This window comes from Ochotona princeps, chromosome 13, assembly GCF_030435755.1.
Source record: "Ochotona princeps isolate mOchPri1 chromosome 13, mOchPri1.hap1, whole genome shotgun sequence".
NCBI classification, from domain to species: Eukaryota; Metazoa; Chordata; class Mammalia; order Lagomorpha; family Ochotonidae; genus Ochotona; species Ochotona princeps.
Window position 1 is genome coordinate 6,009,795 of NC_080844.1, and position 16,478 is coordinate 6,026,272.

At 50.3% G+C, this 16,478-nt stretch overlaps 1 protein-coding gene across 5 annotated transcripts in view; it reads right to left on the minus strand.

The window, feature by feature from the left end:
- WASHC2C (WASH complex subunit 2C) overlaps positions 1-16,478 on the minus strand; it is a 57,130-nt gene that overhangs the window by 27,584 nt on the left and 13,068 nt on the right. For 2 of the 5 annotated variants that reach the window (XM_058671110.1, XM_058671108.1), the window contains exons 7-19: positions 16,117-16,178; positions 15,867-15,914; positions 15,014-15,121; positions 14,092-14,173; positions 12,851-12,969; positions 12,449-12,506; positions 10,455-10,514; positions 9,688-9,867; positions 7,984-8,108; positions 5,097-5,183; positions 3,055-3,156; positions 1,563-1,694; positions 172-335 (exon numbers count right to left, since the gene is read on the minus strand). In XM_058671110.1, the coding sequence (XP_058527093.1) occupies positions 172-335; positions 1,563-1,694; positions 3,055-3,156; positions 5,097-5,183; positions 7,984-8,108; positions 9,688-9,867; positions 10,455-10,514; positions 12,449-12,506; positions 12,851-12,969; positions 14,092-14,173; positions 15,014-15,121; positions 15,867-15,914; positions 16,117-16,178 (1,327 nt within the window). Of the gene's footprint in view, positions 1-171; positions 336-1,562; positions 1,695-3,054; positions 3,157-5,096; positions 5,184-7,983; positions 8,109-9,687; positions 9,874-10,454; positions 10,515-12,448; positions 12,507-12,850; positions 12,970-14,091; positions 14,174-15,013; positions 15,122-15,866; positions 15,915-16,116; positions 16,179-16,478 lie in introns of those variants that run through there. The other 3 variants (XM_058671109.1, XM_058671107.1, XM_058671111.1) reach the window with 2 other exon arrangements.

Below are 16,478 nucleotides of genomic sequence, written 5' to 3' on the forward strand. Positions count from 1 at the left end.
AAGGGGTGGGTAGGGGAAGGGAGGAGGCCTTACAAGGACAAAGCGCACTGGGGGAACAGGCAGGAAATGGACAGTCAGCAGTCATGTGGCAAGCTGACCACCCTGAGCACCAGGCACGCTTATTGTGCCCACAGATGCTGAGCAAATAATTTCTCACGCTGACCACCTCACCTGTCCTTGGCAATAGCAAAGAGGTCATCTTCATCGTCCTCCTCAAAGAGGCTGGTTTTTCCCACAGCTTTGGCCTCCTTGCTCAAGACAGGCCTGGAGTCTTCCCCTCTGGACATGCTATCAGATGTTGGGTTGGTCTTCGGCTCAGAAATAGTCCATTGATCCTTAAAACGTAAAACATTTATATTAAAATACCCAGTGCTAATCCAGTCTATAGAACTTGGGGAGTAAAATTAAGGTTGCATTTATTAAACAGAGATGAACTTAAGTACTAAGCTAAGAGTGTCACTGTTGAAGAAAGCAAGATCAATACTTTCTTGGACTCAGCCCTTGGGCTGGATCCTCCGACCTCACAAGCTTTCTCACGACTTTTCCTTCACTTCCTGCCATGGACTTTGTAACTTCCTGTTTTAGGGAAGTCAGAATTGATTACATGGGAGACATGGGAGAGAAAAGATTAAAAAAAAAAAAAAAAGGACTGTCCACATTGGAGAAGAATGGCATTTTCATTTAAAACCCCTAAGCAGACTGGAAAAAAAAAGTGAAAAAGAGTAAAAATGTAACTAACATGCAGGAAAAAAAAGAGCCCAAGGAAAACTGGTGCTGAAGCTTGGGCCAAGAGGTATAAACCCGGCCTTCGGGAAGGAAAGCTCCCCCGTCTGCATTTACACCTGCCAGCCCCAGCAGCTCCCAAGCACTTGCTGTACAGCAGATCCTTTGGCTGTAGCAATCTGCTGAAGCTCGAACAGCCTCAGGCTTCCTGTGGACTCCCCAGCCGGCTTCCTCCCAGGCAAGGTTGCCGAAAGGCTACCTAGGGGACAGTGGTGTTCAGTGCTTGGCTGCCAATCTGTCACAGAGCTTTCCAGAACCCCAGCAGGGAGCTGTAGCCCAAGGAGAAGCATGCAGAATCTAGGGCGGAGGGATCCCTTCTCAGTGGTCTTTAGAGCTCCCAGGGGTCAACCCGTCTCCAATCTGGGCGCCCTGTAGCTCCCCATTGGAGCTAATACTCTTATTTTTCCCTGCACAACTGTAATAATCTCGCAAAAACAACTCCACTACAAGCCTACTGGGAAAAAACAAAACAAACCAAACCAAAGGGCAACTCCACAGAAAATCATGTACTTGAACAGAAAAAGCCACTTTTGTTGCACAGCAGGTGATGGCACAGAGGCTGGTCCCTGCCGCACGTGGGGAGATCAGGAGTGTGTTCTGCCCTTCTGGCTTTGGCCTGGGCTGGGATTGGGCACTGCGGGCATTTGGGCAACAAGCCAGTAGATGGAAGATTTATCTCTCATTCTTGCTCTCTGCCTTTCCAATAAACAGAAAACATTTTTTTTTTTTTAATTTCCACCAAAGCATCTCTTTAGGAGAAACACAGAGCGTGAACTCACTTCCTCGTCACTGCTGAACAGTAAGGCAGGCGCTTTCTTCGTGGAGGGCAGCGAGGACTTCGCCTTCTCCTGACTCTCAGTCGGCAGAGATGATGTCTGCTTCTTAGCAGCTGCAGCCCCAAAAAGGTTATCCTGGAAAACAAGAGGTGAAGCAGTAACGCAGCTTCCCCTACACCAAAGTAAACGCAAGACTTCCTTTCGAGCCCAGTGTTTAGTGAGTTTCCAGTTAGGAACAGATTATCTCTCCCTTGAGGTGGAAACAGGGGAACTTTTGATTTAAATCCATATACCCATATTTTTTTTTTTTTCTGAGAGGCAGAGAGATAGAACACCTTCTCATACACTGGTCCTCCAAATGCTTCCAACACCTGGGGCTGGGTCAAGACCAAAGCTAGGAACTCAACCCAAGCATCCCACATGAGTGGCAGAAACCCAAATACCAGATCGCTCCATCACCACTGCCTCCCAGTGTTTGCATGAGCAGGAAGCTGCAGTCAGGAGCTGCAAGCGGACATTCCATAGTGCACATGGGTAGTCTCAGTTACGCAGGCATTCCAGTATGGGACCTGGGCTTCCTGACCACCTGGCCAAACACTTAGCTTAAACAAACGTTTAAAATCACCATTACACTTGTGCTATTTTTTCTTAGCTGTTATTTTGACCCTACTTTCTGTTAGGTCATGAGACCCAAGGTCAAGTTACTTGCTGAAGGTTTCCGACTTGAGAATGGTGGCGCTGGACCATGAACCCAGGATTCTGACTGCACACCCTACGAGCCGGGCCGGCACAAGGAGCGAGGTGGGCTTCCCTGCCTTATTTCTCCCTCCACTTTGGAGTCTCCATCCAGGCTGGGGAGAAAGGCAAGGTCTGGCTCTGGCCTTCTTCTCATTTTCACTCCCACCTTAGCTAAGACTTCTGTGGGGACCCTGAGGCATAGCGAGGAACCACTCTCAAAAGGACTTGTCAAAGGCAGACTCCAGGACATGACATCCAGGGTGGGCATTTAGCTAAGACACTGGTTAGAATGCCAGTACCTGAATACCTGGGTTCAAGACCCAGCTCTGCCTTCTTGGGCGGACAGGAGGTGATGACTGAAGTGACTGGGTTCCTGTTGATGTGGAGACCTGCTCTGCAGCCCTGGCTCCTGGCTGCAGCAGCCCAGTTCTCTCCAAAGTCTGGGGAGTTAGCCAGAAGGTGGGAGTGAGCTCACATACTCTCACTGCTTGCCTCTCAAACACACATAAATAAACTGCAAAAATTTAAAATGAAATCTATGAAACCTTCTGTAAGCACTAGGTCACAGTCTTCCCTGTGTTACAATAACTACCTAAGAAAGTCACTGACATGCACACAGAGGTATTTTAGTGAAATAAGCCTGAGACGGTCCATTTCCCCTGCACCTTCCTTCTACTGTTGAGCCTCTCTGGCTATACACTTACACTAACCACTAATGTGAAAGTCAATAATCTAACGTTATGATAACCATACTCACGTCTTCATCTTCATCATCGAAAAGGGAGACCGATGGTGGCAGCTTACTAGGCGGCAGGGATGCACCTTTCGACTTGCTCGTGTTTGGAGAAGAAAACAAATCCTATGGACAGAGCAACAAAGTTGTTGGATAATACACGTGTCAGTTCACACAGTATCAGCTCAACAGGAAGCACCAGAGCCCAGGACATGATGGCTTCCATGTGTCCAGGCTCCTCCCAGCAGAGAGAGCAGGCAGCTGAGACAGCAGCTGCAAAATGGCAGGGCCTCGGAACAGGCATTGTGGCACAGCGGGTTAGGCATCACTCGGGATGTCCCTATCTCATTCTGGAGTCCCGATTCTACTGCCAGCTACTCCCTCTGATCCAGCTTCCTCTTAGCATGCACCCTGGGAGGCAGCAGAAGATGGCCCAAGGACCAGGGCCCCTGCCACCATGTGGGAGAGGGGGGTGGAGTTACTGGTTCCTGGTTTGGTCTGGCCCAACCTCAACTGCTATGACCATTTGGGGAGTAAGCCAGTGCACAGAAGTTCTCAAGTTTCTCAAATGTCATAAATGTGAAAAATTCTCAAAATGTTATAAAGCATCAGCCTATATTTTGATAAAAAAAAATCTACGAATTGAGCTATGTGGGTCAAAAATGTAAACTATGACACTTTTTCCCTTCCTGAAAGAAACCTCAATAGACAAGAGCCACACAATTAATTAGGACAAAAACAATTAATTAGGACAAGACATGGACTTACTGTCTACTCCTCAAATCTGCATCTAGTGAGTTCATCTACTGCCTCCTTCTCAGCACCGTCATTTTCTTTTTCCTTTAAGATTTTCTTACTTGAAAGCGGGAGTGACAGAGAGAGGGAGAGGAAGAGTGGCAGGGAGAGGGATCTTCCATTTGCTGGTTAACTCTCAAATGGCAGCAATAGGCAGCTGGGTCAGACCAAAGCCAGGAGCCCAGAACTCCATCCTGGTCTCCCACATGGATGGAGAGACTCAAGCACCTTGGGCATCATCTGCTGCTTTCCCAGACACATCTGTGTGGAGCTAGATGGGAAGCAGAGCAGCTGGAACTTGAACCCATGATCTGATATGGGAAACAGGTCTTGCAGGTGGCAGGTTGACGCAAGTGCCACAGACAGTGGTTTTTACCTGTGCCCGATGCGGTAAGCAGGTTTGTCTGTGGGAGCACAGCCCACAGGGAGCCCAGGCCTCCTGTACCCCTAAAGCAGCTGACATACTGGCAAAACCAAAGGATCTGTGGCATTAAGGAAGCAAAAGTAAACCAGAGCAAAAGCCATAAATGACACCAAGGATATGCCCTGCTTCCAAGAGTGACATGTGTCCATCCTGACCGTGGGCAAACAGGCCAGCCTCAGGAGCCTACCCTGACGTCCACACTTCCTGGCGATGACACAAACATCTGCCAGGCCCACATTCCATTCTCTTGTCTCTGACCCTTCAGAAGCTTGTGCACAGTGAGTCCTACAAGGCTCTACGCCTGAAATACCAAGAAGTTTCTGAGAGCTGGCACCACTGAGTCCAGGAGGCACTGAGCCACCTGTCAGGTTGAAAGGCAGAGCCACACACAGCCTGCACCAAATCCACTAAGGACTGAGAGTCAACAAAGGAAGCAGCACCTTGGTCTCCGTGTCATTTAGCACAGGTGCCTCTATCGCCCTGTGGACCAATCAGTCCTCTTCAAATCGGAGCATCCCAGTCAGCGTGATATACCCAGGAGGATGCAATGGACTCAAGTCCCAGAGAGTACGGTAAGGTTCACATTTTGCTTTCCAAAGTTTGTATGTTCTCAAGAGATTCTGTTCTAAGAAAACACTAAATAATTCTTAGAACATATTCTACTTGTAAATAGGGATTTCAAACTTCTGTGCACCAAAATAAACTTAATTTTTAATTTGATTTTTCATGCGTTTCTGAAGCCCTCCACTCCCCTTACTGAGGAAAAAAAACAAAAAGCTGTCTGAGAAAGTTTCTAATACAATGTCCACACACTCAGACACCAACCAGAGAAAAAGCAGCTCCTTACCTCAGAGTCCTCCTCATCGGAAAACAAACCTTTGTGGGTCTTCGTTTCTGACTTCACCTGGAGATGTTTGTTGGAAGGTAGGGTTGCCTTCATTGGGGACACAGGGAAAAAAGAAACAGTGAGAATTAGCAGACAAGACAACTGGAATGAGGACTGACAACCACTCACTCACCAAGCACACCGAGTTGTCGGAGGAACATGTACTTGGGGAGCAAAGACGATGCGATGGCCGTGGGTGTGTATGCAGTTCCCACAGAACCGACACAGAGCGAGCGGGAATCGGGAGGAAAGGGTTACAATCTACAATGGGATGCTAAATCCTGGACTGGACACTGGAGTGTACAGTTTACTTCAATTCCTAGCTCTGTTTCAATTCCAACTTCCAACACAAATAGTTGGGTGCCCCCTGCCCTCACTGCTGTCAAAGACCACCAGATGGAGCACTCAGTTTCTGGCTTCAGCCTGACATTTGGAGAGTGAACCAACATGGCGAGAGGTTTTTTTTTTGAAGAGAAAGTGAAAGAATACAAAGGGAGTAGATATGCTAAAGAGATTTAACACTGGGTACAAATAAGGTAAGAGGGAAAAAAACCAGCAGCATGAGATGTTTCTCAGGACAGGTAAGGCCAGGTCAGCATCAGATTGGTTCCAGCAAGAACGTCCAGGCAGAGGGAAGTGTGTGTCAAAATGTAGGCAGAAGGGCCCACAATGCCAGGCTCCAATAAAGGCATTGGATTCAAGTCACAGCTGCTCCAACTCTGATCCAGCTCCTTGCTAATGGCCTAGGAAAGCAATACAGATGGCTCATTCTAGTTCCTGCACCCATGTGGGAGACCTGAAAGAATTTCCTGGGTCCCAGCTTCGGCCTAGCTTAGCTCCAAGTGTTGCAGCAATGTGAGAATGAGCAAGCAGAAGGAAGATAATTTCTATGTTGTAACTGCCTTTCACATAATGATAAATAAATCTTAAACAAACAAAATAACCAAGAAGGCAGAAGATACAAGTGGTCTATCAGAGACTGTTGCTTCACAGTGATACAGGTTAGGCTGCCCTGGGAGTCATGAATGCTGCACTCAGGCAGCAGGGGAAAGCTGAGCCTTCACAGCTGGGGTAGGACACAATGACAAACAGTGGTAGAAACACAGGCGAGCAGGGCAGGATGGCAGGGGAAGGGGCAGCAGGCCACAGGACACAGCCTACTGGCTGAACTCGGGCCAGCACAAGCACATCAGCCAAGAATATTACAGGGGGAATATGGCATAGAAGGTGGTAAGTAATTAAACAACCCCTGGTTCTACAGCAGCACTAAAACCCACTGGGAAGGCAGGCAGCCAACAAAGGGGCAAGAAACACAGAATCAAACTTTGGACACCCCTAACAGGAAAAGATCAAGAAAAGGTCATCTGGGGTGTGAAGACCACCCAGCAGGGGCTGGCAGAGAGAGGGCCACATGTCAGACACCAGGTCGCTAGGGACAGAGCAGAGTCTGTCCAGAGACATATCGCGGGCCACTTAAGCCGAGGGAGCAGAATCCATCACCTCACGGGGACATTGCACCTGAGGTACCTCAGGAGGTGACAGAGCAGGAAGTGCACTCCTGGCTGGCCTGTATTCCTCTATTCCTTTGGGCAGATGCTGTGACACAGCACAGTAAGATGCTACTGGTGAGCCTACAGCCTGTATCCAACCTACTCCATATCAGCGTGCCCAGCTTTACATCCTGGCTACTTCCATTAAGCTCCCTGATAATACATTTGGAATGATGGCAGGGGACAGTACAAGAATCTGGGATCCCGGGCCTGGCGGCGTGGCCTAGCGGCTTAAGCCCTAGCCTTGAAAGCCCCGGGATCCCATATGGGCGCCGGTTCTAATCCCGGAAGCTCCACTTCCCATCCAGCTCCCTGCTTGTGGCCTGGGAAAGCAGTCGAAGACGGCCCAAAGCTTTGGGACCCTGCACCCGCGTGGGAGACCCGGAAGAGGTTCCTGGTTCCCGGCTTCGGATCAGCGCGCATCGACCCGTTGCGGCTCGCTTGGGGAGTGAATCATTGGATGGAAGATCTTCCTCTCTGTCTCTCCTCCTCTCTGTATATCCGGCTTTCCAATAATAATAAAATCTTTAAAAAAAAAAAAAAAAAAAGAATCTGGGATCCCGCCACACACGAGTGACAGGGATGAAGTGCTGGCTCCTGGCTTCAGCCTGGCCCAGTACAGGTTGTTTTGGCCATTTGGGGGAGCAAACCAGAGAACATCTCCCCCTGTGCTTTTCTCAAAAATGAGTAAATGAATTTTGAAATAAGCAAAGTTTAACTTGAATATAGTCACAGGAATGGAATCAGATAAATCTACATTATACATTCTGAAAAAAAAAAATGGCTCACCATAAACACAAATACTACAAGTGGCATCTGAAGACAGAAAGTTAGCATACAGAGCACGTAGGAGATTATTTAAACCAGTACCACTGTTGGGTATTATCTTATAAGACATTCTGGGGGCCAACTCTTTATGGGCTAGACTAGAGATTCTACTACAGAATCACCCTAACCATGGGGCTGTTGAAGAGGGGGGTGGCTGCAGGAGAGTCTTTTCAGAAAGTGCTCAGTGATATAGTTAGGGGTGAAATGTCGGGATGCCTGCAACTTCCTTGCAAGCAGTTAAACATATATACAAACACAGGAAGGCTCAGAAACAAAGTATCTAGAAATCTCCTGGGAGTTCCTGGATCCTGTGCTCCTCACCCACCCCGCACTCTCTTTCACTTGGAAGTTCTCCACCATCACTGTGAATGCAGACAACACGTTCCCCTGGCCCACCTCCCCCAGGGATGCCGAGGAAGGAAGAGGCCCACCCCGTGAACCCCCCCTCAGGCCTCCTCCCTCTGGTTCACCTTGTTCTGGGCCCTGGCTTTCTTTTCATCTGTCTGGTTCACAGGGTCTCCTGGCAAAGCTGCTTTCTCTTTGAACAGGTCTCCCTCCTCCTCCTCAAACATGCTCGCAGTGGACTTGATTTGACCTTTGACAAAACACCACAGCACAAAATTACAGCAAGGCAAAGGAAAATCCCACCACAGAGTCCACCGATGAAAGGTCTTCTCCCTTCAGTCCCCGCCTCAGGAATAAGGAGAAGAGGCTTGCTATTTGTTGACTAGCTACAAGGAAGCACTGAGGGGAACTGCACACTGGCCTTGGTGGTTTCAGAGATAAAACAGCAGCTCCCATGACTCATGGGGCAGTTTAAGCCCCTGACCAACGCCCTTGTTCAAGCAGCAGTTCCCTGCGCTTAGTGCAGTGTGGGCTGGCTTACAGGGACACAGACCCCTAGGGAGAGAGACGTCACTTAAGCCACCCCAGGATTCGGAAACACAAAGGCTGGATCTGGCCCTAACCTCACACACGCTACAAAAAAGCAGATTAAAGCTCATACTGAAAGCCCTGTAACTCCATCTGTCCCCTCAAACAGGGAAGGCACAGGCTCCCGCTCCCCCTTGGGACTGACCCATATTAACATTCATGGGTCACCGGATCGCACTTTCAGTGATAAGCACGACTGGGACAACCTGTCTTACCATCTGCACTTCCCACTTTCCACCTACTGCACCTGGGAAATGGGCCCGAGGTGACCTGCAGCCACTTCCTTCCTAACAGCCTCACAAAAGGTTCCACTAGTTGGAAAAACCCTAGCTCGCTCTCCTGGGGAGCATCTGGCTGGTTTCACTCCCATGGGTGCTGGCTGTCACACTAAACGAGGGGGCGTGTGTGCAGCTGAAAGCAGGCCGCTGTTTTAGGAATGTCCCCAGGGACCAGGAGATATTTAAGGGGGGGACAAAAATCACCATGGTCTATCTGGGAATCTGGAACAGTTCTCAAAGACAGCCACTCCCGAGAGTCCTCTGTAGCCAGCCACAGGAGGTGACAGCTTCCTTCCGCAGTTTCAGCTGGCCTAGATCTGCGTCTGGCATGCATCTGCCTGTGCTCTTTCTCCAAGAATGAAGCCACCACCTGCCTGCACACTTCCGCTTTTCTCCTTTCTATGCCGGAAACTGGCAAAGGAGAGCAAGCCCAGGCGGTACGCTGCTAAACACGCCCTGCCCTGCCACCAGTATTTTTATCACCCCTCCTCCTTCAAATCCATGTGCACTTCTGCGCCGCTCTCTTTCCTGGAAGAAAACTCCCACAGAATCCAGGTCTGGCCACCTGCAGTTTGATCCCCCACAACTAGTGATCCCTGCCCAGCAGGAAACTTGTGAGAAACCAGGGTGGACACTCAGGACCCCATGCTGGACCCACTGGATCAGGAGTTTCATGCTGACAACAGCTCCGAGAGTGCTGGCCCATCAGTGGACTGTGAAATGTGAATTCAGGGTGATGACACTGGGATGCTTCCGGAGCAGAAGATGGGAGTCTATGAACCAGAGGCCTCCTAACCACCCCATGTTTAGTGCAGACAGAACAATCAAAGACAGCAGTGCCCGAGGAAGCACTCTGGTACTGAACACAGAGCTAGTGTCTGCCAGGAGCTCAGGGCTTTGCAGTCAACACTCTCCCTCCTATACTAAGCCCCCAGCAACAGCCATGGCCCACGGCCCGAGTACCTGACCGGGAAGGTTTGCTGTGGGATGCTGCAAAAAGGTCATCGTTGTCATCATCGTCGTCAGCTGCAAAGAGTCCAGCCGGAGCTGGCAGGTGGGGGCTCTTCCCAGGAGGGGGCTGCCCGGGCTTCTGGGGCTCCTTCCGGGAGGGTGCAGAGGTGACCCCAAACACATCCGTGTCCCCTGTGGCTGGAGACAGGGATTGTCACAGCCTGAGCGGTGCCACCTGCTGAGAACTGGGCGTTCATCAGCAACACGTGCTGGCTGCACCCAAGTGCCTCCTACCGTTAGCACTGAACATGTCCTCTCACGCACAATCTCCTGGCCACTAAACACAGGAAGTCCCAAGTCACTGTCTATGGGAGCTGGCACCAAGCTGCCTCCTCATCTCCAGCCAGCCCTGAGAGGAGGGCAAATTTTAAAATGACAGTGCAAGGGTCTGAGGCTGAGGCAGCGCAGGTAAAGCTACTTCCTGCAGCGCCAGCACCTCATGTAGGCACTGGTCAGTTTCCCCTCTGCGTTTCTAGTCCAGCTCTCTACTAATGGTCAGGTAAAGCAGCAGAGGATTTGCTAGAGCCCCTGCACTCACACGGAAGACAGGAAGAAGCTCCTGGCTCCTGGCTTCAACTGTGCCCAGCTCCAGCCATTGCAGTCACTTGGGGAGTGGACCAGCGGATGGAAGAGCTTTCTGTTTCTCCATCTCAAAATGTCTTTCAAGATAAATAAATAAGCCCATAAGCTAAAACAGAACAAAACTGTAGTTCTTTTACCTAAAAACACAGAGACTCCTCCCGCTGGGATTTTCTTTGCAGGTTTGGAGGATGAAGGTTCTGGAATGAGAAAGGAACAGGTACTCACTGCACACACAGAAAACCTTCCCTTGCTAAAGCCAACTCCCTGGGATGTGTGCAGTGAGAACTGTTGCTAACAGAAGTCCTTCCTGACTAGTCACGGCCCGGCTCCTTCTTGTTTTCTCCTTCCTGACATCAGGGCTCCCTTCACACGGCTCAAGTAAGTTATCCTGTGGCTTTCCTGGAGGACGAGCTGGGTCATGGTAGGGGAGGGGAGAGTCGAGAAGGCTGCCCAGACACAGGGTCATGGTAGGGGAGGGGAGAGCCGGAAGGGCTGCCCAGACACAGGGTCATGGTAGGGGAGGGGAGAGCCAGGAGGGCTGCCCAGACACAGGGTCATGGTGGGAGGGGAGAGTCGGGAGGAATGCCCAGACACAGGGTTCCCCAGACACAGAGTGGTGGTAGGGGAGGGGAGAGCCAGGAGGGCTGCCCAGATGCAGGGTCATGGTAGGGGAGGGGAGAACTGGGAAGGCTGCCCAGATAGTCCCAGCTTGACTCACTGAGGTTGGACAACATGACAGAAAGAACTTGTGCAAACAGAGAAAAAAATAAAGGAAGACTGTAGGAGAAAACATGGAAAGTGGCCCTGTCAGTATCACCATCTCTGGTGGAAGAAAATGCAGCCCCGGAACTGAGGAGCCCACAAGAGACGTGGCCTCACAGGGCTTGGAGCTGATACCCAACCTGGGAGCTGTTGAGCTTCTTAAAAAAATTCCCCAAGTCGGGCCCGGCGCGATAGCATAGTGGCTAAAGTCCTCGCCTTGCACGTGCCGGGATCCCATATAGTCACCGGTTCTAATCCCGGCAGCCCTGCTTCCCATCCAGCTCCCTGCTTGTGGCCTGGGAAGCAGTCGAGGACAGCCCAAAGTCTTGGGACCCTGCACCCGCGTGGGAGACCTGGAGGAGTTCCTGGCTCCTGGCTTCGGATTGGCTCAGCTCTAGCTGTTGCACTCACTTGGGGAGTGAACCATCGGACAGAAGATATTCCTCTCTGTCTCTCCTCCTCTCTGTATATCCATCTTTCACATCCACTATCAGGGGACCTGGGTCCAAGTGCCAGCTGTGCATCTTATTACAGCTTCCTGCTGACACATTCTGGGAGGAAGGAAGAAATCACTCTAGCCCTTGGGTGGCCATCACCCAGAGAGAAGACCTGGACGGTGTTCCAATCAACTGGCTTTGCCTCAGCCCAACTGCAGCAGACATTTGAAGAATGAACCAGGGAATGGGGGGTATCTCGGCCTCACTTTTACCTTTCAAATAAACATAAAAAAAGTTTAAAAGTCCACAGGGGCAGGTGGACGGCCTAGCAGCGAGCATGCCCGAGTCACATACTGGCATGCTTAGGTCTCAGTTCTGCTCCAGCTCCTGACCCCACCTTCCTGCTAATGCAGACCCCGGGAGGCACTGGCAATGCCTCAAGTCCTGGGGTCCCTGCCACCCACGTGGGAAACCAACACTGAGTCCACAGCTCTCGGCTTCGGCTTCAGCCATGGGGGAAGCCTGGGGAGTGAACCCACAGGTGTAGCGGTCGGCCTTATCCATCTCTCAGAAAAACAAATGAAAAGCAAAACGCCACGGCGGATGCCTTCAGGTCAGGATGAGGAAAGCCTGACTGCCAACCCACAGGCAGAACAGTTGAATGAAACCTCATTCAACAGGAAGTGTCCTCAACACTGCTCTTGCGTACGTCTCTGTCTGGCGTTTGGAGGGATGCTCTCTTAAGAAAGGGGAAAGTGAGACGTGGGTTTCCAGATGGCTCAGCTCTTCCTGACACATAAATGACTGAGCACGAATGGCTTAACTGAAGCAAGGCTCCTGTGAGACGAAGGAGCACAGCTTGAGAAGCACTTTGGGGGTCCCCCTCCTGACAGGAAAGACACAGTTCTGGGGGCTCTGCTTGCCCCACTCACCTTCTCGTACAGGTGGTCTGGTTGGCCGATCCCGCGGGGCATCCCTGAAGAGGTCACTCTGCAACAAGGTGCAAGATGGAAGATGCTTCAGGGAGAGGGAGAAGTGCATGTACATTTCAAGATGTCTAAGAAAAAGGCACGTGTAACAGGGAAACCAGTATATTTACTGTACATTCCAACACCCACATGGTAGGTGACTCCTACATTTGGCTTCAGTCCTGCCTTGACCGTGTGGGCATTTTAAATACATTTTCTAAAAGCATTTGTTCAATGTCTCAAAACAGATTGAAGCGACTCCCACACAAAGTCATTTCCCCCATTAAAAGCGACAAAGCCCATCTCTTGCAGAGGACACATCCCACAGCCAGGTGTGGGGAGCACGGCTGAGTTCCTCCGACTCACCTCATCGTCCTCGTCATCAAAGAGTCCCTGCCCGCCACTGAACAGGCCCCCTCTGGAAGCAAAGGGCGAGAAGTCTTCGTCGGTCAGCTTAGGAGGTGCAAACATATTATCATCTTCATCTAACAGAGAGCAACATTACACGCACAGAGTTAACGGTGGGTTTGGACTCAGACACCCAGAGTTCACAGACCCCCATTGAACAAGGAGTGCTGGACAGCAAATACACGCCCCACAGAGTGTCCCAAACCTCTCCCTCCACAGGCTCTCAGGTCTAGAGACGCCTGGAACACACGGCCTGAATCCTCAAGGCTGTCTCCCTGCATCTGGACAGACTTGTGAAGCATTGACTCGGGTCACCTGCTACCACATCCCACCCAACCCACCCCGCAACCGAGAATCTGGGTGAGGAAGGGGCCACCTGAACAGAGACCTCAGATGGACACAGTGAGGAGGGCAGGGGAGGGAACAGCATGCTGAACACAGAAGGGCCTGACATGTTCCCTCCAGAAAACAGATGCCAGAAATTTCAGTTTCAAGACTTACAGAAAATTCTAGGACAGATAACTAGAAATACTACAAATTCAGATCTTTACAAGGAGTTTTAATCTACTCCACTGCAAATCCTAGCATCCAAAAACATACTTTCAGAAGCTCAGAATGAGTGAGTGACCCTACTCGTCCAGAAACACATTATGAATTATGTAAACAGTCAATGGGCTCCCAGAAAAGTGAAGTGGAAGGGAAAGCAGAGGCCTCCTAGCTGGAGGTAAAGCCTCATCCTTCTTAGTCTACGTCTTCTAGCGGGGTTCGCTCCTCCTGTGGGTAAGGACTGAAGGATATGTTTCAAAAACAGGTGGTCCACCCTTACCAGCTCCACACGTATTCTTTAATTTACTGCAAATGGTGAGAAAAGCTCCTGATATCTTTCTACCCCTTTCTGTGACTAGGACACAGCACATAGCACATGCTTCTCTAACCCACAGTGTGAAGATAAATGCTAAGCCAGGGATTCCTCTCTGGGGCCAGGGTTCTCTGGCTCCCCTCGGGCCCCACCCAGGTGGGTACAAGGTTACACAGACACGCCCACAGGCACTATTATCACAAGGAGCCCAAGGAGCAGAAGAGAAGCCACAATTATGTCTTTGGGGGGGTCCCAGTGATTGCAAAGAGAGCTCTGTCCTGATGAACCAAGTGTCCTACGCATCACCCAGCACGCCCAGTGACCCCATTCTGGTGCTCACCTGTCTGCTCCTCTACCGGTTGGCCTGGAGCCTCCCCTTTGATTCGTGCCGCCAGCTCATCAGCAAATGACGTGGGCCTTTTCTACAGGCAGGAGAGACCAATGCAATCAGTTTTTGCAATAGGCAGCTGGTGTGGTTTTACTTTTGGACCCATCACAACAAAGCAATTGATAACACGAAGTTACACTTCCATCACAGGGGTCTAAATGTGTACACTCTGTTCAGATCAAAGAACACAATTCACAAAACACCCTTATTATTTAATGTCTCACCTTGATACCTGAAAACCTGAATCAGAAACCAAGGACAAGGTACTGAGGAGAGAGGAATACTACGGAGCCTCCATCCTGGCACAGGGGGTTAGGCTACTGCTGGCAACATGGGCACCCCATATCTAAGTGTTGGTTCGGGTCTCGACTACTCCGCCCCTGCTCTAACTTCCTGCCAAGGCACCTGGAAAAGCCGCAGATGATGGCCCGTGTACTTGGATCCTATAATCCATGTGGGAAAAATGGATGGTGTTTCTGGTTTCTGGCTTTGGCCAGGCTCAGCCCTAGCTGTTGTGATATTTGGGAATGAACCAGTGGACACCATATTCTTTGTTTTCTCTCTCCCCTGCTATCACTCTGCATTTCAAATGAATAAGTCAGACCATAAAAAGATAAACAAAATAGAACAAACTACACCAAAACCACAGAGCTGAATCTATTCTGAATGACCTGACTTGTGAAACCATCACAGCTGGACAACAAGCAGGTCCCCCCTGCAAGGCAGCTAGGGATGCTCACTATTTTCAACCACGCAAACTAAAATCACAAACACGCAAAATGAGATGGCTACACATACAAGTGACAATACAGGAAGCAATCCTCAGGGTCCACTTCTTAACTCGCATCAAGTGAAACCAACTACTCCTTCTTACAGGTTTGGTATTCTCAGCAACATCTTCTATATCGTCCTCTTTCTCAGAGTCAGCAAACAGGTCACAGCCGTCATCATCCTCTTCTTCCTCACTCAGCTGCGCTGTGTGCTGTGCAGGCAAGATGTCAGGTTAGATCTCCAGAGGGCAACACTGACCACCACCCCCACCCACCTCTACAAAAAGACAACAGCTACTTCGTGTGGAGAAGCTGATGATGACACACACAGCATAAGAACAGCAAGGACATAAGAGCAAATAATGAGATAGTAGCAATGCCTACCTCCAGAGAAATAACGACTGAGCATGGTCTTACCCCTGGTAGGAATGCTAGCGGGGGGTACTGGGAGCAGCAGTTACGACCTCACTTGGGAAGGGCGCATCTCTTCTCACAGGGCCTGCATTCCAATCCTGGCTAGGCTCCCGATTACAGCTTCCCTACTAATGTTCACCCAGGACAGCAGTGGGTGATGATACCTGTCGCCCTGCTAACATCCAGAGTAAGTTGCAAGCTCCCACCTTCGGCCTGTGCCAAGCTGGAGCTGCTGTGGGCATCTGAGCAATAAAGCAGCCAGCGGAAGATCTGCCTCTGTCACTCAAACAAAATAACTGCTGGAAGGCCCATTCAATACTACAGTGTGGCTGGGTCAGGTCCCAGCTCTGAACCAAATTCCAGCCCCCTGATACTCACATGCTGGGAGTCAGGAGATAGGGCTTAAGAAATGGTTTCCTGTCACTCACAGGAGAGAACCGAATTGGGTCCCCAGGTCCTAGCTCCTGCCTGGCCCAGACCTGGCTGCACGCTGAGCTTTGATGCCAAGGTTAAAACAGAGTCACTTCAATGCAGGAGCCTTACCTGGTTTGCATCATTGTCACTGTGATTGGCAAACTCTTCATCTGACTCCTAAGAGAGGGAAAAAAAAAAGGCCTGTTGGTAACTCAGGTTTTCCTTAGAAGCACAGCATGACTTTAGGTCCAAGTGTCAGACTGATTCTGTTAGGTGAAGGAAGATGGACGCTCAGTCTCTCTGACCAACCCCTGGACATCTTCAGCCTGCTGAACGGGTTCTCGCTCACCTTGACCCGCTCAGGCCACAGCCTTCTTACCTCCTCTTCCTTCTCTTCCTCACTGTCCACAAGACTGCCACGATCGCTGCCCACAGAGCCTTCTGTGAAGAGGAGAGGTAAGGGTTAACAGCACAGCTTTCTGTCAAGATGCAAAGCACCAGGCGGCAGCACCAGAGGCTCCCATACAGCCCCTGTACTTCTTCGTTGGAACTCAAAGGATCACTACAATGAGGGACGGCTATCTCCCCACCAGATGTTGCCTTGAAAGAAAGAAAAAAAAAAAGCAAACCACTGGTCTGTACTGTCCAAAGATGTCAAGGTGAAGAAAAACAAGAAAGTTTTAGAAGTTCTATCAGGCGAAAGGTGACTGAGAGATTTGCTAACTAAACACTGTGGGTGGG